Consider the following 27,947-nt stretch of genomic DNA (forward strand, 5'->3'; position numbering starts at 1 on the left):
TGGTGTGTGTAATTAAGAGCTTCCCAATCTCAGGATGTGTGTGTTCACCTGGAAGAACCTTCCAGGCTGGCTGTCAGGATGTGCCTAACTAGGTTGCTTGTGACTGCTTCCCAGGTGCAAAGAGCAGCAGCAGCAGCACGTCCATGATGCATGAGGGCTCTGGAGGTGGGGCTGGTCTCCGCTCCCCAAGGCTGACCCTGGAAGGCAGGAATCTGTAGGCTGGACCCATTTTTGTAAGGTTCCCAAGCGCTACCCTGAAGCCCAAGTGTGCGGCTTCTGTATTTGCCTCCATTTCTTCCAAAGCATCCCTGGGGAGGCTAGGCTGAGGGCCCATATACCTTCAAGTGCCACCTGAGCACTTTTCATCCTTTTACAAGGGCCAGACCTGCCTGAAGAGAAAACGTGACCGCCCACAAAAGCAATGGTACTCTAGCTTTGCGAAGTCCTCCCCCAACAACATGCAAAACATGGAGCCCGTGTGCTCAGTTCAGCCAGCCTGGCAGCGTGGATCCCCATCATCACATCGGGTCCTGGAGCAGCCTCTCAGACACAGGCATGCTTCCTGCCCTCATCAGGCGCGGTCTTTGCTGGGCAAGATGACAAGGATGGGATGACCCATTCAGATAATGGTAAACCCTGCAACACACTGAACACAGCTCCCCAGCACCTGACGTGAGGACAGAAGGCAAGTGGAGTGCAGTGGGGGGCGGGGGACAGGGCCTCCTCCTCAGCCCCTGTACCCCAGTAGAGCAGTAACAGCCCAATGCTGCATGCTGGAATACAATCTGTGGCAACTGGGAAACACAAGTGCTCATACTCACTTTGGTCTTTAGAAACTGCAAGTGGAAAAGCTGACTCAGATATGACTGAGTTTCCATGAAGAATTTTAAAGCATGTTAGCAAACTCTTGAACTTAAGAATCTGAGCAAGGTTGGGGAAAGGAAAACAGCATAAAATACTACTTATAAATAACTTTTAACACACTTACCTCACCAACAGGCTTGACTGGCTTAGACACGCTCTGCACACCTGGTCACCCAAGAATAAAGAGACGCAGACACTCATTTTTCAAGGTATTTCTTTTGTAAAGGAGCCAGATTTGGCAACTAGACTGAAAATCTTCCAAAATTCTGTACAAATGTGTAATATACAAATATACACAAGGCTTTTGCCAAGAAAAGACAGCACAACAAATGACAGAGGTGGCTTTGGTGTCACATACCACCTAGGGCATCTCAACACCCCCTAGCAATGAGAGGGGCTGACGGACCACGACATGGGCTACACATGTAAAACACACTACATTACACTATGTACACTGAAGTATAAAAGACTCACTGTCCCCCTGGCCAGCTCACAAGCCCTCTGGCAGGAAGGAAGGCCATTCACCAGACAGCCCATATAAGGGGAACTCCTTTAAGTGGGAGAACCTTGTAGAATGGAGTGGTTCGCCCTAAAAACTATTAACAGCACAAGGCATGCCCTTAAAGAGACAGGCGCTAAGAGTGAATTCAGGAGATGGACCACTCCTTGTGCTCCGAGGAGCTCATCATCTTTCCTGCCCTCCCTCTCTCTCTGAACCTCACTCCATCTCCGTGAACCGAGCAAACATGGCCTTCCGGACAGCATCTTTGTAGGAATCCGCACCCGACAGTCCGTATGCACTGCCTTTGGCTCCTAGGCCAGCTCCTTTTAGCCGGACTTGAGCCTAGGGGAACAGAATTTCTGTCAGCAGAGGGCAGGTAGGGTGTGGACCGCTTCAACCCCTGCTCATCCAGCAGACTCCCAACTGAAAAGGACCACCCACCAGGGGACAGAAGAGAGGAAGTTTTGGAGACCTGGAGTAGGGTTAAGGACTGAAGGAATAAAATGTGCTAAGGAACACAGGCAGATGGAGACACATCCCCCAACCCTGTCCCCCAGTGCCTGCTCAGCAGGCTTCTGTACCTATTAAGGGCCCCAAAACACTCCACTGAAGCCTAGGAAGGTCTGGTAATCATGGGCAGATTGTAGCAGGACACCCCAATGGCAGAACTGGCTTGCACAAGATAAACATGGCCTGTAGGAGTCTGACCTAAGTTGGGCTGCCAGGTTAGAGAAGGAACAGTCCCTGGTGGTGCTCTTGTCTAGAAGGCCAGTGGGTGGGGGACTCCTGACCCTGAGATTACATCTCAATCTGAGCTTTGAGCAACTAAAAAAATTTCTTATCATGGATAAAAATCCTACTAAATTGTAACTTGTTTTATACATAACCAACCTACATGGTGATTAAGAAATTAAAGCACAGTGTACCTTGAAAAAAACCTAATCTAAGCTATCTGGATGAATTAGTGTTCAGTAAGGGGCTGTTTCTAACAGGACATAGGAATATACAGTTCTCAAGACAGCTTTTACCCAAGAAAACCAAAGACCAGAAAAATCAAGTAGGGTACCACACCCATTCCTCTCAAATGACATCTTAAAAGAAGAGTGACATAAAGGAGGGCGGCCAGGAACCAGACTCCATTGGGCTTGCCAGAGGAGATGGCCTTTTATGGTAAAGGTAAAGCTGGCCCCTGGGTCCCAGGCTGTCTGGGTGCTTTGACCTCATCTCATCACCAAAATAAACCTGCAAACCACAGAGCCCAATCTCACTGCTTACCTCGATGGGAGCTGTGATGCCTTGACACTTTCTTCCCAAACCAGAACCTTCCCGCCAACCCATGGCTTGCAGCATCTTGTTGCCAATGTTACTGTGGTCAATGCCATCTTTGGTGGGCTGCTCGTAATTCCTGCCAGTGGCAAACACACAGTTACTTAACACAGCCACAGCCCCTGCTAATGAAGTGGAAAAGGTACACAACACATACACAGTGCCAGCATCAAATTGCTTCTTGCGCTTGGGCTCTGGAGGTTCTGGAATGCCGTATTTCTCCCGTCTTTCTGCGGCTCGATCTCGGTATTTCATCTACGTGCGAGAAAAAACGCTGTTAAAGACATTCAGACTTGAAGCTGCAACAACCTAATGCACCTAGACTTTGTGATTACCACCCTCAGACACTTCCTTAGTCTGGAGTTTGGCCTTTTTGAGTGGTCTGAAACACCTAACACCTTTGTTTTTTCCCCCTTACTGCACTCAATACCGAAAATGGTACATTTGGGGACCCCTGGGTGGCTCAGTTGGTTGAGCGTCTGATTCTTCATTTTGGCTCATGTCATGATCTCACGGGTTCATGGGATCAAGCCTGGCGTCGTGCTCTGTGCTGACGGCGTGGAGCCATGGAGACTGCTTGGGATTCTCTCTCTCTCTCTCTCTCTCTCTCTCTCTCTCTCTCTCTGCTCGTGTACGCACACCCTCTCTCAAAAAAATGAATAAACTTAAAAAAAACGTATTGAGAAAATGGTCGGTTTGTAGGGATTAACTGTGTGTGGAACCTGGGGCCCACCTACATCTCCAACAAGGAATTTTATTTAATTAGCCGTCACCTGTCAAGCTCTTCAACAGACCTGCTAGGCCGTGGGTACAGGCTCCCAGGGTCCTAGAGGAAGAGCAGGGCAGAGATGCCATTCCCCTTACCACGTGGGACAGGCCCATCTCCAGGGACAGATGGCACCACAAACAGTGGAAAATAACAGAAAAGCAAAACCCCTAATTACAGATAGTCGAACTACAAAATTATCACGTGGTGAAAAATTTCAAGTAACTTGCCCACTGGTTGATTTCTAACCAACGGCCCTCAATTTCTTTTTTTTTTTTTTAATTTTTTTTTAAACTATTATTTATTTTTGAGACGGAGAGAGACAGAGCATTGAACAGGGGAGGCGCAGAGAGAGAGGGAGACACAGAATCTGAAACAGGCTCCAGGCTCTGAGCGGTCAGCACAGAACCCGACGCGGGGCTCGAACTCACAGACTGTGAGATCATGACCTGAGCCGAAGTCGGACGCTTAACCGACCAAGCCACCCAGGCGCCCCCCTCAATTTCTTTTTAAAGCCTGGCTGGCCCTCAACTTGCCTCATGAACCATCAAATGCCTGTCCATTATTGGCCTCACCTGCTTTTGCTGCCTTCACCCCAAACCCAGTCCTGCCCACTACTTCCTTCTGTATCACTGCGTCTGTCTTATGCCCTGATATCCTCTGGGCCTAATTTGAAGCCTCCCTCGTTGCAGGCCAGAAGAGATCACCTTCTCTTTACTAAAATCCAGTATACTTCACCAGTAAGTATTTGGCATTCACAAGTTGTGAGCAACCTTGAGGATGTGCTTCTGTCCATCCTCATAAAGTGAGGGTGCAGAGTGCTCACAAAGCACCTATAACCTGACATGAGCCACAATGGCCGGGTGACATGTGGTATGACAAATCCTACCTTGCCCCTGGGACCTGGAATTAAGTGCTACAAATAAATTCTAAAAGCAAATACAAGATACTCCTTCTAGTGGCACAGTGACCCTCAATCACCTCTCTCTCCCTTAGCTCCAAGGCTTCCAGCTCCTGCTCACTCAGTCTGGATCGTCGGTAGATATCCATGTTTTGCTGTACAAGAGATTTGACAGACGTAGTAAGAATTCGGACCATCCCCATTTGAAATAACATTATCAACACCTATTTAGTCTAAGAGTCAAAGCCCAATCGACGCACTACAGCATGAAAACCAGAGCCTGGTGTATATGGAGCTGCCATGCTCTTTGCCACTCTATGATGTAGAACAGACTACCATCAGAACAGTCTTCTGAAAGGCATTCACTCAACATCAGGGCACCCATATTGCCTCACTGCCTCCCCTCCCTGCCTCTTATCAGCTCAGAGAATCATGGCCACCTTGTGAAGGTCTGAGAGCTGCTGGTGCCTGACCAGGGCGTCTCTGTTAGGGAACTGGCGCCGGCAAAGCAGGCAGGCCATCTTCTTCCAGTCGGCCAGCTTTTCTTCCTCACTCTCAAGTCTCTCTACGAGCTCCTCTTCATTGTCACTGTCACCACTGTAGGCAGCAACCAGACCCCTCTGGGGACAAAAGGGTGGGTCATTGGAAATGTACAGCAGGAAGCAGTGATGACTATGTATCTGGATAAAGCAACGTGTAATCCAAGATGTGTGAGAACTCCCAATGCCCCATGCCATACTTCAACAGTGAAATTGCATTTATCTGGCTGTACAGAACAGTCAGGTCCTCAAGTGCTGGGCCTGACAGCCTGCTGGCACCAAACTCCTGGGGCCCAGGAAAAGTTCCTGGATGGTTGTTTTCAAACTACTCATTATAGATGAAAACCCCAAATACGACAGATCAGGGTAATGGCCCACCCAGACCAGTATCTATCAAGTAAAACACTTTTTATTGTCTTAGTTTTCTCTTTCCAAACTGTTAAAACCCTCTATTTACAAATGCAATAAAACTCAACTGAGCTTAGGAATTCAAATTCAGGCTTCATTCAATGCTCCATCTCACTGGCTTTCACCCAGAAAATAAAGCCCTAGACATGGATTCTATGTGCAGAAGCTTTTCAATACCCACCAACAGTGACCACATCCAGTTTTAAGTAGGAATCACATTAGCCAAGATGAAGCTGAAAATCACAGGAAGACACAAACCACAAAAATGGCCTTAAAACACTGGTGGTCCTTCCTTACTTTGAGGGGATTCTCCTCGTCTCCATTTCGCACCAATTCTGGAATGAGCTGCTGCCTTTCAGCTAAGGCTCCCTGGGAAACAGAGAAACAAGTCATAAGCCTCAAGTTTTACTTAAGTTCCCATGAAGAAGTATGGTCATGGTCCTGCTACTGTTACCTTTTTCTCAAAAAGAGCAAAGCCAGCATCTGCTGCAGCAGACTCTCTCCTCTCTTCTTCCCTCAAGGAATTAACAGGTTGAAAACTGTTTTTAAAATTTTCTTTCTGCTTGTTTAAACTCTTAGCCCAGCGTTCCATGTCTTTAGCGATCTAATGACAAATAACCATGAAAAAAACCATTTAGATATGTGAGTTTAGACAATAGTCAGCCCCTGTGCCACAGTAAGAAGCCATTAAGGATCTCACCTCAATCACGTGCTCTGGAACAAAACCCCCTTTGCCCTTACTTGTACCTACAAATCTCTTCATGACACACTATTGCATACAATAAAAATCATTAACGAATACTGCTTGAAAGCCTGTGCAGTGTTCCAAAATATACTTCCTTCTAAGTATGTATATGGGCAACTGACAAACAACTAAAAAATTAAAAATGCTTTACGAACTTAATGTAAATTAAACGTGCGGCCCAGCTTTTGAGAATCCAAATAAAGCTGACAGAGAGGCCACAACTCAAAAAAAAAAAACCAAAAAAAACCCAAAAAAAACCAAACTAAGCCCAATACCCCAGAAAGACCTCGAAGTCCCCTGGCTGGGTCATTATTTCACCTGCTGGGCTGTTTTGCTCTTGGGTTTCTCTTTCTTCTCCTTCCCTTCTTTTGCAGGAGGTAGGCCCGTCTGCTGGTGGGAGGTGGACTCCGCAGCTGGCACATACGTCTCTTTCTCTCCATCCCAGTAAAGGTACTGCTGGGTCAAGGAATTGTAGTAGTACTAGAAACAAAGCACAATTAATGCAGACTTTCTGCTTTGTCAAACCATTAAAGGATCATTTTGTCAAAAAGGCACACAAAATTGTTTTGTCAAAAAAAAATTCAACATATAAACATAAAACATGTTGCAGAGCAGTAGTATCTCCTGCTCAGAGAGAAGCTGCTGTATGTGTTGGTGTGGTGAGGATGATGAACTGGCCAGTGAAGAGGTACGGGAACTTCTTAGACAAAAGTAGAATATGGTTTCTCAACAGTGTAATACCATTAATCTAATCCGTGGGCCTGGAGGGCACCCGAAGAGCAATGTGTCTCACTCCTTTCCATAGACTGTTTACACAAACCAGGAGGCCAGAACAAGTGGTTCAGCAGGAGGTTGTTTTTTTTTTTCAAGATTTTATTTTTTAAGTAATCTCTATACCCAACGTGAGGCTCAAACTCACAACCCTGAGATCAAGAGTCGCATGCTCTGGCAAATGAGCCAGCCAGACTCCCCTTGTTCAGAAGGAATTTTTAAATCACACATCCTCTGTGACAACCAGTTAACAGCTCATTACTGGGTCCAACCATCAAAACCCTTTGGAAACCCAGGTAACCAAACACAGGGTTGTAAAAAGCCAGTTTGGGAGCCTGGAAGACCAGATCTGATGTATGTCGGATGAACTGCAATGGGAGATAGGTAGCACCTATCTCTCCACTTCTTTCTTCCTTAGTCATTCGCTCTACTCACTCAGCAGGGACCCAGGAGAGACATCTGTCATGTCTCTTCTAGGGAAGGTGGTATGGGTCAGACGCAGAAGTCACAACAAAAACATGGCCACTAAGAACGGCTTGGATAATGGTCAGACTTCACCTCTTCACCAAGCAAGAGGAGCGGAAGAACCACGCAAGGCTTGGCTTGCTCAGGTGGGTCCCTCATTGCTTCACACCTCTTTCTCAGAAACCACAAGCTCTCAATACCCAGTACCTGTTAAAAGCACTTATTTTCCTATTCTATATATACAGCTCCTGGTCATAAGTAATTGTTTATTTATGGAGTGTTAGTGTTGCCTTCCCTCTTCAAAATAATCTACCACTACTAAAAATAAAACATCACCCCACAGATCTGCTAATTTCTACCCTCAAGAAAACATCAGGATGTTAAGTAAAAGAGGCTGGACACCAACAGGTCACATGTCATCTGACTTCATTTATATGAAATGCTTGGAAGAGACAAATTTGTAGAGACAGAAAGAAAATAGTGGTCACTGGGGTAAGGAGGGACAAAGGAGTGATTGTTAATGGGTACACAGTTTCTTTTTGGGGCAATGAAAGTATTTTGGATTACCAAAATAAATACACAAACACACAAACAAACAAATAAACTTTAAGGGGTGCCTGGCTCAGTCAGTAGCAGCATGCAACTCTTCATCTCAAGGTCATGAGTTTGAGCCCTATGTTGGGTACAGAGATTACTAAAAATAAATTTAAAAAATGTTTTGTAGTGGTGATGGTAGCACAACACTGCCAGTATATTCAAATTATACATTCTAAATGGTTAAAATGGGTAAATTTTAAGGGTATTTGGCTAGCTCAGTCAGTAGAGCATGAGACTCTTGATTTCATGGGTTGTGAATTCGAGCCCCACGTTGGGTTTATGCAAAAATAAATTTTTTTGAAAAAAATTATTTTTTAATGCTTATTTATTTTTGGGAGACAGAGCACAAGCGGGGGAGGGGCAGAGAGGGAGGGAGACACAATCCCAAGCAGGCTCCAGGCTCCAAGCTGTCAGCACAGAGCCTTACGTGGGGCTCAAACTCACAAACTGCGAGATCATGACCTGAGCCAAAGTCGGATGCTTACCGACTGAGCCACCCAGGCGCCCCTATGCAAAAATAAAATCTTAAAAAAAAAAAAGTGAATTTTATGTCATGTGAATTTCATCTCAGTTTTAAAAAATACATAGGAAGAGAAACCACAATTTGAAACTTCAATCTAGGTCTTTACATAATGACTAACAACCACCTGTAATAACTTGACAACCTAATCCACGGTAGTACTAGAAGTCTGACTAGTGGTTACTGAAGGGGATGGGTACTGACTGACAAGGGGCGTAAGGGAACCTTCAGCATGCCAGGAATGTTTTCTCCTCTCAGTGCTGATATATATGAATGTGTATACATATGAACATTAAAAAAAAAGTACACTTCAGCTCTGTATATTTTTCTTCTATTGTTTGAAGTTTATTTTTGAGAGAGAGGGAGGGAGAGAGAGAGGGACAGAGAGAGTGAGTGCACATGAATGGGGGAGGGGCAGAGAGAGGGAGAGGATCCCAAGAAGGCTGGGGCTCGAACTCACGAACTGTGAAATCATGAGCTGAAATCAAGAATTGGATGCTTAACTGAGCCACCCAGGCGCCCCTCGTGTATTTTTCTGTATGTACGTTGTACCTGAAAACATCTTTTTTTAACCTTTAAAAATTAAAATCCTAAAATAGAAATTACATCTTGGTGGTTCTGAAGAACTTAAAACTAATCTGGGTCACTTGCTCCTTTGCAGAAGGTATTTCATTTCATGCCTCATAGACAGACTAGGTGAAACAAAGATATTTCTAGTGACGCTGGGGAGGAAAACTGCATTTACCTGCGAGTTGGGGTCATAGTACAGCCCTGTTGTCGGATCATAATAATATCCTGAAGACTCATCATACTGGTAAGTGGATGTGTCAGGCACTGCTGCAAAAACAAAATCCAGCACACGGTCATTCCAGATAAAGAAACTGGCTTTACTTCAAATTCTAAGCCACGGAGATGCAGCAGGCCTTAATGGTCGTCTTCTCTCATATCCCCAAGTGTCCCTCTGACACCCACAAAGGGAGAGGAACTCTTACTAGACACAGACAACAACTAGGACCTTCCAACTGTTAACAGCCCCATGAGGTTTGGCTTACCATATTTGGTACCAGGAACTACACCAGTGGGGGAAGCGGCTGGGGCCTGTGTACTTGTGCTAGTGCTAGGCTGTGCTTCCTCAGTCTGGAAAGAACAGCAGCTTCAATATAATTTCAACTGTAAAGCCTCTTAAGAGAACTAAATCACTGCAATCATCCATCCAGGAGGAAGGGCTCCCCTGACAGACACATTGTAGCAATGATCTAAGGCAATCCTTGAGCAAAACACATGCTGACAACTTTCTTCCTAAAGGTCAAGTCGAAGCATGCAGAATGTATAAATACCCCTTGTTTGGAATCTTATGTTTTAAATACACACTCCAAATTATTTCATTATCTAATACTACCAAACAGAGAGAAGTAAGGTCGGAATGTCTGTGTATTATTCAATCCTGGCTCATACAGCAGGAAAGGATAATACGTGTACAACAAAATAAAGTTTCCCCAACAGTCACCAGTTCTGTATTTAGGATAACAGGATTACCGGAGAGCCAGGCGGATTGGAGGTCTGATTATACAGCTGGGGACTCTGGGACACTACAGCCGCTGAGGTGGTGGTCACTGCTGTGCCTGATGATAAATGATGCATGCAGGGTTAGAAAGGGCCAAGGCAATGAACTCAAAGCCAAATATCTTTATCTGTAATACCCAAACTAGCCTTCTGTCGTGAGGTCAGTTACTTATTTATCATCATTATTATTATATACCTTTTTGGAGAGATAAAGACAGAGAATGAGTGGGGGAGGGGCAAAGAGTGAGGGAGACACAGAATCCAAAGCAGTCTCCTGGCTCTGAGCTGTCAGCACACAGCCCAATGTGGGGCTTGAACCCATGAACCACAAGATTATGCCCTGAGCCAAAGTCGGATGCTTAAGTGACCGAGACACCCAGGTGCCCCTATTTTGTAATTTTTAGAGAGAACAAGTGAGAATGTATGTGCACATATGAGCGGGCGTGGGGATAAAGGCAGAAAGAATCTTAAGCAGATTCCACGCTCAGTGCAGAGCCTGATGTAGAGCTTTATCTCATGACTGTGGGATCATGACCTGAACCAAAATGAAGAGTGTGACGGTCAACCAACTGAGCCTCAGGTGCCCTGATGTATCAGTTCTTAATTCCTACTAAGCATCCTGGAACCTATGACATTTTCATTTTTATAATCCTACTAGAATGTCACAAAGTTAAATATTCTGTATGACAACTGAAAAAAAGGAAGAGGAATCCATATCTGGGGTTGAGAAAAGATTTACCCATAAGACTTTTAGAATTCTACAACAAAAAGTAAAGCAAGGCCTTCTTATAATGACCCTTGCGATTGATTTCTGGTCACCAGAACCTAGGGCCACACCCTCCCTGCTCATTTGAACCTATGTGGGCACCCATGATTCCAAACAACACAGAGAGGGGAGATACAAAGCTGAATTCCAAGAACGAATACTCATCACAACATGGGTTTCACACTCTCAGCGACTCAAGTACTTCTAATCTTCCTCAGAACCTTACACACATGGAGACAGCACTGAATGTGCACCACCCCCCACCCCCACCTTGCAGGAAAATGGACTCCTGGCTTGGGGTCTAGTTAAAACATCTAATTATTATTTTTTTACATTTATTTGTTTTGAGAGAGAGAGAGAGAGAGAGAGAGTGCGCGCGCACGTGGGTGAGCAAGTACACACAGGGGAGGGGCCAAGAGAGAGAATCCCAAGTAGGATCTGTGCTAACAGCACAGAGCCCATTGCAGGACTCAATCTAACGACCGGAAAATCAAGAGTCAGACGCTTAAGCAACTGAGCCCTCCAAGCGCCAAGGACATCTAGTTCTATCTCCTCAACCACAGCTACTTAAACAAAAGGTAAAACAGATGAAGTTTACTACCTGATGCAGATGACGCATCAGATTCCAATCCTCCAGTTTGTTGTTGATAAAACTGTTGGTAATCCTGTGAGTACTGAAGAAAAGTGCCCTGTTAAAAGCTGCTGTTCTCAGACATGCTCTGGAGAGAAGGTGGATGTTGGTCAAATCTACCTACCTGAGCGTATTGGGCATAGCCATCTTGGCCTGGCTGCAGGTAACTGTAGTCAACACTGCCTCCTTCACCACTCTGAGACTACAGCATGTCAAAAGAAGAGGACACACAGGTGAGTTTAGTAGACACCAAGGAAAGAAGCCAGGAAGTACTCCCTAAAACTGTCCTTAGAGAGCTTCTAAGACTACTTCTGTGAATTTGGGCACCAACACACTACTTTGACAAAAAATATCTATCTTACCTGGGTGGATGACCACTGAGCTGCAGCAATGGCTGTACTAGCCACAGAGAAGGCGCTGACCCGGTTACCATCTGGGAGGACCAAGTCTCTGAAACCACAAAAATCCAAGCATGTGATTCTATCTCAGTATGCTTCCTATCCATGCTCCCATACTGTCAAGGAAACATCAATTCACTCTAGCCTTTGTCGGAAACTCTCAAATGCTAGCAAGGCCTCATTTCAGAGCAGAAAGGGGTCTCCATGGGCCAATTCCTCAGTGGGCAAATGTCTCTGTAGTGTCACCATTTTACTCTGTATCCTGCCATCTAGTAAGGTATCTGCTGGATGAGTAATGACACTTCAAATGGGACATTTATATCTCTAGACTAAAGCTTTCTCTATACGAAGCTTCTGGAAGGAAAAGATTATTTCCAGATGGGTTTGCACCACCTTGAAGCTGTTTGCATAGCACATATTCTCAACCCAACTGCCATGTCTGCCTCTGTCCTGCTTTGTAGTTTTCCAGCAACTGGTTCCTCAGGACAGGAAAGAATATGTTTTAAGAAAGACAGCTGACTCCCTCCTGACCTTGGCAACCAGGGAGGATTGTGTCTCAGGGAGGAGAACATGGGCTTAGGGTACAGTCAGCAAAGCATCCCTGGGCAAGTGTGCAAGTACGGCAGTTTGAAATAAGGACAATGAAGTTACTCACTTTCTGGCACTTTTCGCAAAATCAACCCCAATAGTTTTGCCGTCAATTTTCAAAGGAGGATGGAGACTCTGTAATATCTGAAGAAGCTGAGAGGCATCCTGAAGGAGAAGGTCAAGAAAGACCATTTTGTCCTATAATTTAAAATCTCTCCCTACCACCTACCCTATTCAAAGAAATACAGCTTTCTATTAAAAAAGAACAGTAATTCATAATTGTTTGTACACACGAAACCTCAAGGAAAAAATACAGCCCTCTGTCCTCCAGCACATGAAGGCATTCCATATTATTAAAGGAGTAAATGCTAAATCAATCTAAAACAAAGCAAGAAGGAAAAATTAAAGTGTGGCTCAAAACTTCAGTTCTGCCAATCATTCACAGGTATACGCATTATTTTTACCACTTATCAAAGTAACTGGTCCTCTAATTTAGCACTACAATAACTATCATTACGTAGTCTTCAACTTTGGGTTCCAGGAGCCTTACAGAGAGTACTACTTTTAGATGAACCACATTTGTCTCTTAAAGCCCAGTTTATTTAATTTTATTCTAGAGAGAACATGAACAGAGGAGAGAGGCAGAGGGAGAGACAATCTTGAGCAGGCTCCATGCTCAGTGTCAGCTGCCTAACTGACTGAGCCACCCAGGTGCTCCAAGCCCAGTTTCTCTTAAAAGAAAAGATTCAGTGAGCTCACCATTGCAGAGGACAGCTGCACAAATGCGAAGCCTCTGTTCTGCTGGGTCTGTTTATCTTTTATGAGGCGAATGTTATTGACAGCTAAGGATGCATAGGGAGACAGCGCTGTCATGATGGAATCCACCACAGTGTGCGGGGCTATGTTTCGAAGTATGATTGCTGGAGGTGAAAGAGACAAATAACATGTATGTGCATTACCACCACCAATGCTTTTGAAGGCAGGCTCAAGTACAAACACATAAATCCATTTGGGAGGTTCCTAGTATATCTTGTACTTTGACATAGAGAAGATTCTAAAAACCAATCTTTCATGGGATAAACTAAAGCTAATGTTGGTCATTAAAAAAGTGTAAGAGCACAAAAACTTCCAACTGAGGTCAAGTAATACCATAAAGGCCAAGAATATACTGGAACTTACTATCACAGTAGTAATCCACAGACTGAACAGATTCTGTGGTTCCAGGGGGCACTTCCTGTTCAGAGTCTACAAGAAGGGGAGGAGACAGGGGGAGTCAGTTACTGAAGACAAACAAATAATAAACCAGTATTTTTTTTAGTAAAGAAATACATTCAAACCCCGAAGTTTTAATTGTAAGCAAATGTAGTAGCCATTTTTTTCTTTTTAAACCATCTGTGGCTATAATAAAACATCATTAATTTTGACATGATACATGTGGAATGCAGAAACTGGGCCGGAGAGGACTGACATTACCTTGGTACTACAGAAAAACAGATTCAAAATGCAAACCAGGTGAGCAGACTTAATTTGGAAAATAAAGGAACTCTCTGCACACACAGTCATCAGAAGCATCTCCCTAACACAAGGTAAGCAAGTTTACAGAAGATACATGACTTCCTGAAATGCTTTACAATCTATACCACAGACAACCTAATTAGTCAGGTTTTTGGTTTGTTTTTTTAAGTTTATTTTTGAGAAATAGTGTGCATGCAGGGGTGCGCTATCATCATGGAGCCTAACTTGGGGCTCAAACCCATGAACTATGAGATCATGACCTGAGCCCAAACCAAGAGTTGGACACTCAATCAACTAAGCCACCCAGGTGCCCCCTAATTAGTCAGGTTTGCAATGCATATTCCAAATAGCTGAGTTTGGGCTTACCAAACTTGTCCGCTCCACACCGGAAGCATTTTAGTCTTTTCCTGAAATTGTTAAGGCAGCACTGGAAGAAAAAAAGTTTTCTCTGTAATTATTTCTCACAGTAGGCCAGGCTTACTAGTGATGAGGTGGGTTAGGGGCTACAGGGCCATGGACAAGTCCCAGTAAGCAAATAAAAAAGCAGAGAGTGATAACATGTAACCAAGACAAAAGGGCATTCACCTAAAAATTTTAAATGTAAAATGTTTCAGTATGTGAATTCTAACAAGAAAAACAAATCTTGACATAGTTTGAAGTAGAATTCCCTTTTTATCAAGTTGAGGGAAAGTTTAAGTTCACCCAAAAACCCGACAGCAAAGAGTGGCAAAGTTTGTTCTTCAATCAGAAGAGCACTCACTATATGGACCACTCTATACACACAAGCAAGATGTGAATGGAATACTGTCAAGCCCCCTTCTGGAAACAGCAGACGTGAAGAACAATGAATCGGAATACTCTCAGAATGGCAAGCTCAAATGGTGCAATGCTGACAGGACTACAATATTTCTGCTTTTAAATTTCTTTTTAGTATTATTATTTTTTCTGTAAGTAAGCTGTATGCCCAATGTGGGGCTTGAACTTACGACTCTGAGATCAGGAGGTGCATGCTCTATCGAATGAGCCAGCCAGATGCCCTGACAGAACCATAACGGATCTTACATAACTTGAGCAGAGTCAGAAGGATTTTGTTAATGTAATTAAGGACTATGCCACAAGTTGAGAGCTCTAGAAATCAAGAAACAGTAAAGTGGAACACCTTAAATCCTAATTGAAACACTGAGCTTAGAACCTGGATCTCCCCCCAACCCCCCAAATATTTATTTACTTATTTTGAAGTCAGAGCAAGCGAGCATGAGTGAAGGAGAGGCAGAGAGAGAATCCCAACCAGGCTCCACGCTGTCAGCACAGAGGCTGATGCAGGGCTCGAACCCATGAACTGTGAGATCATGACCTGGCTGAAATCAAGAGTCAGACGCTCAACCAACTGAGCCACCCAGGCAACCCTAAACCTGGATCTTTTTTTTTTTTTCAACGTTTATTTTTGAAAGAGAGAGACAGACAGTGTGAGCAGGGGAGGGGAAGACAGAGAGAAGACACAGAATCTGAGCTGTCAGTACGAGCCCAATTGGGGCTCAAACTTGTGAACCTTGAGATTATGATCTGAGCTGAAGCCGGAGGCTTAACCGACGGACCCACCCAAGTGTTCAAGAACCTGGATCTTAAAAAAATCTCTATTGTTCTAGGGATTCTAGTACCTGCACAGGAGGATGAAAAGAAAGTCATGAACCAGGAAAATCACCCTATGATAAAAGCTGGTGATTGTATACTTTCTAGCTTCTTGTTCAGACACAAAAGAGAAAACAAAACTTGAAGGAGTTTGGTCTATCTGGGAAGAACACATGCTTACCTTGTTACAAAGCCAATCTTCAAACTTAGGTCTGGGATTGCTATAATGCATCGCAATGTGCTTTCCTTGAATCACTAGCTTTTTCTGTAAAAAAAGAAGTAACTAGTTATTCCCATTGTGAGGAACATGTGTCCATTTTCCCAGGGCAGAGCACACTTCGGAAAAATCAGTGCTCTGGAATTAAATGGACAACATACGGGGAGGACCAACCACCGCCACCTATACTCTGCCCATCCAATCCTTCAGATAGGCAGTAAGAGAATGGGATGCGGAGTAAAGGTAAACGGAGTCAGGGAGTGCTGAGAAAGCTGCCAAACTCTAACCGCTGACATGCACCAGGCCGTGTCTCCAGCAGAGACAGAAGTCCTAACATTCAGCATTGCCAGGCTGCCCGAGAGTGACAGTCTATTTCAAAAAGCAGAAGACACAACTCTCCCAGTTCTGAGATTGCCTACTTTAGCCTCAGCATGGTGTCCTTGGGCTTCGCTTCACTTTTCCCCCAGTCCCCCGTCCTTATGTAAAGTAAAAGCCTTTCTATTTTCCCTTTCCCCAAACTCCTGCTTCAGCATGTGTCTGTCCTCTGGGGGACGAGGGGAGGGGAGCTCATTTTTAAAGGGAATTTGGTTACAACTTTTTCTTAGGAGGGCCTATTCTGAATGCCATCCACTCTAAAGCAGCTAAATGAGATTTCTTCCTGCCAACTGAAACCATGTCACGTCCTAAGTGATGGATGTGTTTTTCACTGAAATACATGGTACTCTCTTCAGGATGAGTAACCAGGAGGCCAATGAAGTTTCTTCAGGGGGGTCGGAAGAGTTTATAAATGCATACACCACCTTACCCTTCAGGTCAACCATGTGACTAAAAGGGAATCAACTTTGAAGGTCAAAACTCCAAGCTCAATCAGTCTAGCCAAGAGTATGTATATCCAGCACCTGCCCCCAAAGAGCCTTCATTTAACAGAGCATCTTTTCTTCTTCTTCTTTTTTTTATTGGGGGGGGGGGCAGGAGGGGGGAGGGAATGGGATGTTCTGACAATATCAGAACAGAATTAGTAGGAGGTTAGATATCCAAATTTTTAAAAGGAGTCTAACCCCTCTAAATATACATACTGTTGAGCAATTTGGTTCTTGCAAATCCTGGAAGAGTTAAGACATGCTGTGAATGTTGTCTCTGCATTATCTAAAGGCAAGACTGCATGTCTGGCCAAGAAGGAAAAAGCTGAAGGGCCATCCACTCACTGTGTTGTACAGAAACAAAAATGAAGCTGGGAGATATGTCAACATATCATCCCAGTAGGAGGGGTGTGTGCTGGGGGAGACTCCAAACTATCACTGAGTCCCTAATCCTATTAGCCTTTTATTTCTGGAGTGAATTTGAACTGTAATGAAATATTACACAGTAACTTAGCTTTGTATACATTAAAATTGTGGAGATCTTTTTAAATGTCTTGTGGGTTTTAATTTCTTTGGAGTTTTAAACTCCCAGGCAAGTCATTCTGATACCTCCACTGCATCAAAAGATGCTGTCACATCAAGAAAGCAGACTCACATGAAGCTTGTGTTTATATTCTATATTTACTAGTATGATGTCCATGGTATGAAATGAAGCTTCACTTTTGTTAAGATCAGGCTATCACCTCTGGGTTAAGAAAATGAGAGGCTTAAAAATCTAACAAATCAATCAAAATGATACCCTCATTAGTGAGTCTTGTTATATTACTAAAGAATGTAACTCTTATTTATGGGTGACAAATAAAATGCTGCAGAAAAGCAACATAATGAGTTAAGCAAACTTCTCAGAACGCATCTGGTTAAGGCATTCAACACTGTGCTATGGAGTTCTGGCAAAAAATGTTACTGAAGTGCCAAGTACTGAACGTTTTCTTGACAAACTGTAGAACACTTCAGTTAATGCTACATCAAAGAACCATCAATGATTTGCTTTCAACGGACTTTAAAAGGCATTCTCAGGGAGATTAGAACGTTAATGCCAGTTTAACTAGATTAGACAGCAGCAGGACACTAGCTCCCAGGCTAATCTCATCAGACTTATTGTTCATAAATTCCACCGAGGTCCTTAAATAGTCCTGAAGACCCATACGAACAGTTATGCCTCCAGGAGGCTTGTGGTCTCCAAGTAGAAATAAGGAATCACTTACAAAATGCCAGTAGCAGACTTCTACTATATTCTCTTTACTGTCGAATCGAGAGTGGGTATTTTAAGATTACTCTCAATGGACATAATGAATAGGAACATAATCAGTAGGGGAAAAGGGAACATTAAGATGTTTTGGTAATCACCAGACAGGTATTCAGTGATTAACAAAGTCCTGCCAGGCAGCCATGTTTAAAGGCAGAGCACATTCTGCAATGCAGTCCTTGCTGCTGTTATTTATTCTAATAATATCAATTTTAATATATACAAAGCTTTTCTTTAAAAAAAAAATCACTCCTTTGGAACAAACCACTCCTTCAACCTTTTTTTTTTTTTAAATTGTACAGACTTGTTCCATTTTCATGAATATCTAGACTTGGTGAGTGAAGCAACCTGATTGGCTTCCATCCAGCTGGTAGCATCTTGCAAGTGATAAAACTCCACGAAGGCGAAACCACGGCTTACACCTAGAGACAGCATTCAGATATAGACGGGATACTCGTGTTAGTCAGTTCCTTTATAACAGGTGAATCTCTCTCCCACTGCTTCAACACTGCGTGACAAAGCCAATTGGGAAGCAGCTTTACAAATGTGACTTGACTTGGGGATCTTCTTGATACTTTGCCATGGCAAGGAACCAAGCCGCCTGAACTAAGTGCCACTCGATTTGATTCCACGCTTAAAAAGTAACCATGCAACCGACTACAAACAGTCAAACAAGGAGTTTATAAATCACTACTTACCGAAGGAAAAAAAAGCCCCTAAAAACAAAGTTTTTAAAAAGGTCCTCAGGTGCTCTCTAATATCGTTTTCAAAGAGTCACATTCCTTAGCCATGGCAAACCTTTCATTCTGAATTCATGTGCTTGAAGACTGGGGGAATCAGGATGGTCTTTAGGGGCTGAGGTGGGAATGGGGAAGAGAGCCAGAACCGCCGGAACTAAGCAAGCTCTCACCTGTTTTCCTCTTCATCAGCCTCACATCCGCAGGCTGAGGGCCTTCAAAGGACTCCATCATTTCCCGAATCTGCAGAGTTTTACATGTTTATAGTTAAAGCTTCAGCCACAAACTATTCCACATCGAAGAAAATTCAAGGACCAAGAACTGCATCAACTGCTTTAATCAGCCAAGTTTTTAACTTCTATCACCAAAATGCAATTATTCTAAACATGGAAAAAAGGGAACGCTTCTCACAGAAATGAAATGCATTAGAACAGCCTCAAACGCATTCTTTTTTTTTTTTTTTTTTTCCCCTCAAACGCATTCTTTATATGCTGCCTGGGGATTTCCCTGAGGTACAAGTATTTATGTTATAAACAGTCTTGCCCACGGCATGCTGTCCTGCAAGCTTCTCTCCTCTAGTCTCACTTTGCTGTCCTTTGTTTAAAGGACCAGAAAGAAAATGAAATTTAGAAGAGGCAAAGAATGTGCTATTGTCCTCTGAAGTATATGATCAAGAATCAATAGCCAAAAACACAAGGAACTCTCTCAAACATTTTTTGCACAATATGAAAGAAATAATTTTCTTATATTTACATTAGTGGTGAAAACTAACAAAGCTCATAACATTCCTAGGCTCCTAATAGGTCAAGCAATAACTGGGCCTAGAAAAATGAATTTGGGCTAGAAGGTTTGTTACTGATGTCAGACCAAGCCCTTACTACAAAAGGCAATGAAATACCCTAATCTCTTTATCAATCATGCCAGGTAGCAATACTCCTAGGAAAAAAAAACCAGGGCCAAATTTGTGAGACGAAGTCTCCAACTTTCCATAATTACGTGCAAAGGCTATGGGATTGATTATACACTATCGATCCTCATTATTTGTGCATTCTGTGTTTGCAAATTTGCCCATTCACTGAAATTTGTAACTCCAAATCAATACTTTTGGCACTTCCAAGTCATCTGTGGACATATGCAGAAGGAAAGGTTTGAGTCACTTGATGCACTTGTCCCAGGCCGGGGTGATGTTTTGCCTGGTTTCAGCTTTCATAATGTAAGCAAGTATCTTTTTCACTATCTATTTAGTGCCAAGTGTATCACATTTTTGTACCTTTGGTTGATTTCACTATCCATATATCTACCTAGTTGTTTTGTTTTGAAGTAATCTCTGTACCCAACATGAGGCTTGAACTCACAACCCCTGATATTAAGAGTCACATGTTCTACCAACTGAGCCAGCCAGGCGCCCTGGTGATTTCACTATCTAAAATGGCCCTCCAGGGGCACCTGGGTGACTCAGTCAGTTGAGCATCAACCCTTAATTTTGGGTCAGGTCATGATCTTAGGGTCATGGGACCAAGTGCTGTGTTGGGCTCTGAGCTGAGAGTGAAGCCTGCTTAAAATTCTCCCTCTCTCTCTGCCATCCCCCCACTTGTGCTTTAAAATAAAACAAAAAAACAATTTAAAATAAAGAATAAAATGGCTCTCCAAATGTAGTGCTGGAGTTTCTGTCTAGTGTTCCTGAATGCAAGAAGGCTATGATGTCCCTTACAGAAAAAATATGTATGTAAGACAAGCTTCATTCAGGCACAAGTTATAGTGTGGCTAGATGTGAGTTCAAGGTTTATGAATCAACAATATATATTAAATAAGGTATCTCTAAACCAAAATGCACCTAAAACAAGGTTATGTATTGATCTGTTGATGAAAATGTTGTGATCAGAGGCTCACAGGAACCTAACTTTGTATCTTCTCTAGGAGTGATAGTTCAGTATTCTGTATTCTATTTGCAATGACTTTATAAACCGACAATAACCACCCCAAAGAAAGAGAATCGACTATGTCTATTTTTTCCACAGAGTAGAAGTTCTACACAGAGCCAGACCCCACCATGTGACTCAGGTCCATGCTTAGTAATAACTAACTGGTCATCAGAATAACTAAAGATAGTTACTACAAAAGCAGTGGTAACAGTAACATATAGTAACATAGTAACTAAAGATAGTTATTGTAAGAGTTCATGTCAGTCAGGGGGAGGGAGGGCTAAACAAAAAAAGATAAACAATAATGAAAATGATAAACTGAAGTCCAGGAGATTAAATACTATAATTTTAAAATGTTTTACAACCTCAACAAATGAATCTGCTAAGAATACTACATAATTTGGGGGCCTGAGAAATTCTACTTTGAAAACCAGCCTTCTTATGGTAGGCGATTCTATTTCCCTGAAGAAGCCTGAAATACAAAAGCATTACAATCTTGTTTCACTGCCAGCAGGGAGGTTCCCCAAGTCAGCTAGAGCACTGCTTCTCCATGCTATACCTGTGCTCATCTCTGCCTTCCCTGTCTACCCACTACCATTCTTTCCTCCAACATTCTAACTTGCATAGCTTTTGCTACTAGGAAAAGCCCTTAGTACCTTTTTTTTTTAATTTTATTAGAGAGAGAGAGAGAGACTGTGCGTGCACAAGCGGGCAAGAGGGACAGAGGAAGAAAGAATCTCAAGCAGGCTCCATGCTGAGCATGAAATCATGACCTGAGCTGAAATCAAGAGTCAGAAGCTCTAGTGTTTACACCAACTGAGCTACCCAGGTGCCCCAGTAACTTTATACTTAGCTGGGCTTTTAAAGATTCCAGAGCCTGGCCTCAACAGCACCTTCCCACATCCCTCACCCCTGCCAAAAGCCTTTAACATCAGCCAAATCAACCTGGTTCAATGCCTTGACTAAATTCAGAATCTATTTCCAGGCGTGCTTATGTTACCCTACTGCCTAGAAGTGCAGTCTACCTTTCCCCCAGTTCTCCACCAAACCCAAACATTTCTTTCTATCCCTCAAGAATCAGTTCAACTAAGATCTCCCTGGAACCCTTCTTTATCCTCCACTAATAAAACCTCCCTTAAACCTCCAGAGACATTAAGAAAAAGGGGGGGGGGGCACCTGGGTGGCTCAGATCTGGTGGCTCAGATCTGTCCGACTTCAGATCAGGTTATGATCTCACGGTTCATGGGTTCGAGCCCCACCTCGGGCTCAGTGCTGACAGATTGGAGCCTGGAGCCTGCTTCGGATTCTGTCTCCCTCTCTGTCCCTCCCTGGCTCGCACTCTGTCTCTCTTTGTCTCTTTCTCAAAAATTAACAAACATTAAAAAAAAAAAAATTTCTACTCCAGGGACACCTGGGTGGCTCAGTTGGTTAAGAGTCTGACTCTTGGTTTCAGCTCATGTCATGATCTCAGGGTCAGGAGTTCCAGCCCCGAGTCAGGCTCCAAGCTGACAGTACAGAGTCTGCTTGGGATTCTCTCTCTCCTCTCTTTGCCCCTCCTCTGCTTATGCCTGCTCTCGCTCTCAAAATAAGTAAGTAAACTTTAAGTAATAATAACCTCTACTCCCAACATGGGGCTTGAACTCACAACCCCAAGTTCAGTAGTAGCATGCCCTACCAACTGAGCCAGCCAGGCAGCCCTTTTTCTTTCTTTCTTTTTCCCCCCACCAGGACATTCTGCAGAACCTCTTTCAACAGGACCTCTTCTAACACCAGTCTGCCTAGTAGATCAGGGAAGGCTTCACATAATGGAGACTTCAAGCAGAAAAAGGCACACTGGTAGAACAATGAACATATTTGAAGTGGCCTGCAGGGGAGGCAGGTGGTGGATGTGGCTAGAAGGAATGGGTGAGGGCCAGAGATGCCAGTGAAAGTCAGATAGCGCCCAGTATACCAAGGCCCTTGTTGGCCAGTTCTAGGAGTGGGGAGCCAAGTAATGGCCTTCCTTTTCAACAGGGTTCTTAGGTCTCAAATGGATAGTATAATTTTCATCAAATCAAAGGTGGCCAGATCATGAAGAAAATGTTTTTGCTGATACATCCTCACTGAGTAAGTAACCAATTCAATAAAGATAAAAATAAAAAACTACCTTCTAAGGGCTATTGAAGGAATAAGACCTCCTCTACGTTGAGCTTCAAAGTCTAAATATAAATGGTAATTAACTTCTGAACCAAGTTGAAAGAACTCCATCCTAAAGACAGAAATATACTTCACTAGCTGAGATGTTAGCTTGAGATAAAACAATAGCACAAAAAATGGCAGAAGTTCCAAATCGGTTGTGCCTACTGGACTGCTCATTATAACTGCTGTCTCCCCTTACATCGCTCTCTGTGATGGTGATGGGAAGCCCGCGCAGCATGATGGTCTTGCTCTCCCTCTCATCACTGATGTCATGCCTGTAGTCATGCTCGCCATAGTCACCATCTGAATGGTAGCCATCTTCGGATCGGTCACTGTTCCTTCTTTCGCGTTCTCTCTGATTTATAATAAATAAAATTACAATTAAAATCACACTGGGTTTATATTCTTTGATCCAGGCCCTAGGAATTTATCTTTAGGAACAACAGAGAGGATACTGGAACTCTATGATGATGTTCACTGTAGTGTTTCTAAAACAAACACAAAAAACAAAACAAACAAAAAAAACAACAACAAAAAAAGAAGGGCCATAACCATTAGTTCAGGAAGAACGGTTTAACAACTCACTGTACAGTACACTAACACACAGTGAAATACTACATGACCTGTCACAATATGAAGATTGTATGCATGAAAAAAAAAGCCCTGCATAATTATATGGGCAACACAATTACTTCTAAACAAAGCTCTATTTACATATAGAAGAGAAATGAGAAAAAAACTATGGTGACTGAAACTACAACTTTCAGAAATAGCATCTGAGGCGCAGTGTTGGTATATTATTACGCTCCAATTGCCTCATCTTTAAAATGGGAAGACATGTACCGTAAGTTGTAATGAGACCTACACGAGTTCATGTAAGTCAAGTGCTCAAAAGAGTGCCTGGTGCACAGTGAGCCCTATGTAAATCCTGGCCAGTAATTTCTATTACCAGAGGCTCAGCTGTCTTTGAGGGTTAGAGTTATCTCAACAGATTTCAGAATAATAGAATTTGAATATAATACTCAACAGAGAGTTCTACACTTGGTATACTTATTTCATTTCCAGAATCTTAAAGGCTTTGTGCATACAATTCATAATCTAACTATTTCACACCAATTGCTGACCACTTACCTCTGGGCTATCATAGTCTCGGTAGTCGTCGTATCTGTCGCCCCTCCGATCATCACTAGATCTTTTGTAATCTGAGTCCCTCCGCCTGCTTCTGGATTCACGCTCATCCCGGTCATCCCTGTCTATGATGGAACCGTACCTTCCACTACGCTCTGTTCTACTCACTCTGCCAGGGAAAATAATTTTCATTTATTCTAAAGTAAATCACATTTTATACCTTTAGAAAACATGGTAGAAAACACATACCCCTACAGCTCAGTTTATAAGATACCCAAATAGTTTAAAGTATCCCTCAAAATGTGATCACCAAATTCTAGTTTATAAAGACAACTACTAGGAAAAACATCTAAATTCCTTAAAGGAAAAAATAACTTTCAGGAGATAATGCTAAATCTGAAAATATGGATATCAAATGTCTGGGTTTAATATTTTTTTACAAAGGTCAGGTTGTCCAAGTTTATCCTGCGTATTCCCAAGCCTGTAGTCTACACACGTATCACCCCTTCCATCCCTGATTCAGATCTTAGTGATCAAAAATAGGAAGAATGCAATTTTTAGCATTTCACCCAATTTCAAAGGAGAGAGTGTTCTGACTCATCCACTCTCCAGGGTATCACACTACTGGGAAATGGACCAACAACCTGGATGAATTAAATTAGTTTTTGTTTTTTGTTTTTTTTTCCTTATCAGGCAGTTAACCAAGTTCATTTGTTACTAACTAGCACCAGCAGAGAACATCATTTCCTAGAACATCTGGTTTATTTTTGGTTACTCGGCAGCGTTAGGTCTCACAGGAAAATCTAATAACAAGAGGCTTAATCCCATTTGACCAAAGATCTAGTTTTTTCATAAACTGTTTATCAGGTTCATAAAACCGTGTAAGGATAAGACAAAGGAAAGGCTTAGAAGTGCCTCATTTAGAGAATACAAATTTACTAAAAAGAAACCAACAGAACAAGTAATCTAGGACTACTTCATGATGTGAACTATAGGGACTGGAAACCCTAAAAGGGTAAATGTTAGTTTAGTAAGTTATTTGGAATCACAGACTGCTAACACAGCATTAGAACAATGACATCACGTGACAAGAACTTTTCCCGAGTCTCTTTGGGCTGTTAATTTGATTTGATCTACCACTGGGACCAGCCTGAATACTGAGGAGGAGGAATGAATAAGTAAAAGTCGAGTATTCAAATCAAATGGTCTGGGTGGGAGAATCCCCAGATGACAGAGCAGCCAAATGCTGTCATCTTAATTTTCTACTAATTCTTTAGCAATTTTTCAATTCATTTATTTTTCATGTAATCCATAGTCCAGAGCTTCTATAAATCTGGATCATCTTGCTATGGAGTGGACAGTAACAAGAACTGGCATTCACTGATTGCTTGCTACAGCCGGGTACTATGTAAAGTGGCAGACTGTATGATCTCTCCTGGCTTTTGAACAGGCTGTTTTCCACACTGGGAACTCTCAGTGAACCACTCCACCCTGCCCTCCTTTATTCTTACTTATCCTCAGGCTTCACCTTAAAGATTACTTTCTCCAGGAAGCTTTCCTAGATGTCTCCAGGAAAACACATGCTTCCTATGTGTTCTAGCAGCACCCTCGACTTCTTTTATATAGCAGAGTTCACACAGTACTTCAATTCTTTCACTAAGCCACCTGCTTGTGAGAGCAAGGCTCATGAAGGGGCTAACAGCAATGCCTGGCACAAAATAGTCCCTTACATTTGTTTGATAAACAATCAATTTTTAACAAGTAGTTCAGTTTCCCAATGAAATGTTGTGAACAAAGACAGGTACGCTAGTAACTTACCGTTTGTCTGAACCCATTGTCCTACTGAAGATGTAGCACTCTGCTCCAAAAGGTTCAAGTTTTGTTTTTTTCTAGGAAATAAGAGAGACTGATCACTGAAAATTTGAGAGATCACTTAAGGCCATCATTCCATAAGCTAGGACACTGCTGAGGTTGGAATTTCATCAAATTATTAACAGTGATTATACAAGGTGGCGGCGGGGAGGTAGGAGAGGAGGGAGGTGGAAATCAACTGTCAATACTAAAATCACACTAAGGTTTTACTGAAATGAGCACAACAGGAAGATAAGGCATACTTTAAAATATTAGATTTTCTATTTGATAACAAACTCATAAAAGAATACAGGAAAAAAACTCCTTCCCTTCCCCTACTTTAGGATTACAAAGCAAAAAAGGCAGAGATGCAATCAGCTCCCTGTGTTCTAATCAAAGCAACTCCAACGGGGTAGTTGACCTTTTCAAAACATTAATCAAAGTGTCTTTATTAATACAAGCAGCAACATGAAATTCAGTATTTTCTGATGAAAAGTTGAAACATTTTAGAAGCCAGAATGCCGTGCTGATTGAAATCTACTCCATTTATAACGTAACGGCTGATCCAAAGCTATTTCATATTTCAGTAAGACAAGAGCAAACCTCGACACGACTTAATTCCTCAGCAACAATAACCACCACAAGCCCTTGAGGCGACCAACTAGGCCCCGCAGCGCCCTGGTGGTAATAAAACATCACACAGCTAGACCGCGTTCGATGCGTGCAAGGTCTGAGAAACTAGTTACAGCCGTCCCTGGCGCCTGTTCCGGAGCAGGCGCTCAACGAACATTTGCTGAATTAATAAATGGAAGAGAACCACCTGGGAGAAATAAGGTCCTGAGCAGAATCTCAGATGCCGCCCCTTGTGTCTCGGGCAGCGCCTGGACCCACCTCCGTGGGGTGTTGCAGCCGAGATGGCGGCGCCACTGCCTGCGCGACCCACTCCGGCGTCCGGCTTTCCCTTTCTGCCTGCACATGCCCCTCCCGAACCCCAAGAGGCTCCCAGCCCGCAGATCAGCCTTCACCGAACCTCCTCCTGGATAGGTGGATTCAACTGCAGCTGCGGGGCGATGGCGGCTAAAAACTGCCGGACACCCCCGAGAAGTACCCGAAGGACAGGCGATGGCTCCACATTCAGCTGGGTTGGGGAGTTGGAAATGCGTTCCGGCAGGGGTACAGTCAAGCGCCCGAAAAAAAGTGGGCCTCAGGTTGGGCGGGAGGACGCCCTCCGAGAGCTGACAGCGCAGGCGGCGAGCAGGGGCGCGGCCCTCCAATGCTTCGGGTAGCTACTCTAGAGATGCGGCTGGGACTGATCGGCCGCCGCCCGCGGCTGTCAGGGAAGCTGCACGAGGCTTGCCTCAAAAGCATGAACTGCCGGTCTTTACGGGTGGCTGCCGCACTTACCCCCAGGAGAGACCGAAGTGGCAGAAGTAGCGGTTTTGTGCCCCAGAATCTCCAACAGGGTACGGCTGCCTCACAAAATGGCGCCTCGGCCGACGGCCGTCTCCTACCCACAGTACCTCGCGCCTGTCCCCTCCCCCGCACCACCAGCCTCTTGAGGTGGCGTCCAATCCGCGACGGTGTCTGCGCGTAGACTGCTGGGAAGTGTGGTCGCTAAGGCATCCTGTCACTCACGCCCTGTGTTAATTTCCTGCGCATTTCGTTGTTGTTGTTGTTGTTTTTCAAAACCAAGGGCGGAGTTGCCAATCTGCCATTTGCAGACCCAGATTAGAACTCTTACCTTTATTGGTAATTCTTTGCCTTTGTTACAAAGGCCTTAAAAGAGTACAGTTTGTGTTCACTGACACGATGTAAAACGTCACGTGTAACCCAGTTTTAAGAGAACTAAGGTTAGTTGACCGACTATTGCATTATTGGACTCTAGATTGTTTGGGCTAAGTGCTTTAGAAATACCTATTTTCATTTTTATAATCTATGAGATGGTTATTAAACCCAGTTTGCAGGTGAGGAAAATGAGGTTTGTGGAAGTTAAAAGAATTCTTAAAAAAATTTTTTTTTCTTTAGAAGTAATCTCTATATCCAACATGGGGCTGAACTCACAGCCCTGAGGTCAAGAGTCATATGCTCTTCTGACTGAGCCAGCCAGGCACTCTGAAATTAAGAGAATTCTTGAAGGCAGATCTTCAGAGTGTCATTTGATTGATATTCTCCAATCCAAGGCACAGGCTCCTGAAAGTCATTTTCCAGGGTTAATTTAACAGTTAGTAGTTGGATGTCTAATAGCATCTCAAAA

The 27,947-nt window shown here is 43.3% G+C and overlaps 1 protein-coding gene across 2 annotated transcripts; it reads right to left on the bottom strand.

The window, feature by feature from the left end:
* Positions 1 to 1,061: 1,061 nt before the first annotated feature.
* RBM5 (RNA binding motif protein 5) lies at positions 1,062 to 27,235 on the bottom strand. 2 transcript variants are annotated; one of them, XM_027038766.2, is made up of 25 exons: positions 27,098 to 27,235; positions 25,661 to 25,731; positions 23,846 to 24,011; positions 22,914 to 23,069; positions 18,788 to 18,857; positions 18,226 to 18,299; positions 15,676 to 15,759; positions 14,232 to 14,292; positions 13,530 to 13,595; positions 13,110 to 13,270; positions 12,418 to 12,515; positions 11,727 to 11,814; positions 11,489 to 11,566; positions 11,335 to 11,407; positions 9,941 to 10,026; positions 9,457 to 9,541; positions 9,150 to 9,241; positions 6,370 to 6,531; positions 5,761 to 5,910; positions 5,604 to 5,675; positions 4,800 to 4,979; positions 4,440 to 4,514; positions 2,850 to 2,947; positions 2,642 to 2,771; positions 1,062 to 1,708 (listed from the first exon to the last, which is right to left on the bottom strand). In XM_027038766.2, exons 2-25 carry the CDS (start codon positions 25,675 to 25,677, stop codon positions 1,583 to 1,585), a joined length of 2,448 nt encoding a protein of 815 aa, XP_026894567.1. In that variant the 5' UTR covers positions 25,678 to 25,731; positions 27,098 to 27,235; the 3' UTR covers positions 1,062 to 1,582. The 2 variants fall into 2 exon arrangements, with proteins under 2 accessions (XP_026894567.1, XP_053075322.1); XM_053219347.1 differs by lacking the exon at positions 23,846 to 24,011 and having other exon boundaries at positions 27,098 to 27,144.
* Positions 27,236 to 27,947: the final 712 nt, after the last annotated feature.

The sequence above is a fragment of the Acinonyx jubatus genome, chromosome A2, assembly GCF_027475565.1.
Source record: "Acinonyx jubatus isolate Ajub_Pintada_27869175 chromosome A2, VMU_Ajub_asm_v1.0, whole genome shotgun sequence".
NCBI lineage: Eukaryota > Metazoa > Chordata > Mammalia > Carnivora > Felidae > Acinonyx > Acinonyx jubatus.

Coding starts and splice junctions, on each gene's coding strand:
- RBM5 (XM_027038766.2), bottom strand. Junction 18,300..18,787: donor GCTGATGAAGAGGAAAACAG/GTGAGAGCTTGC, acceptor TGCTGTCTCTAG/GTGTAAGCCGTGGTTTCGCC. Junction 9,242..9,456: donor AGTTCCTGGTACCAAATATG/GTAAGCCAAACC, acceptor TTGTTTTTGCAG/CAGTGCCTGACACATCCACT.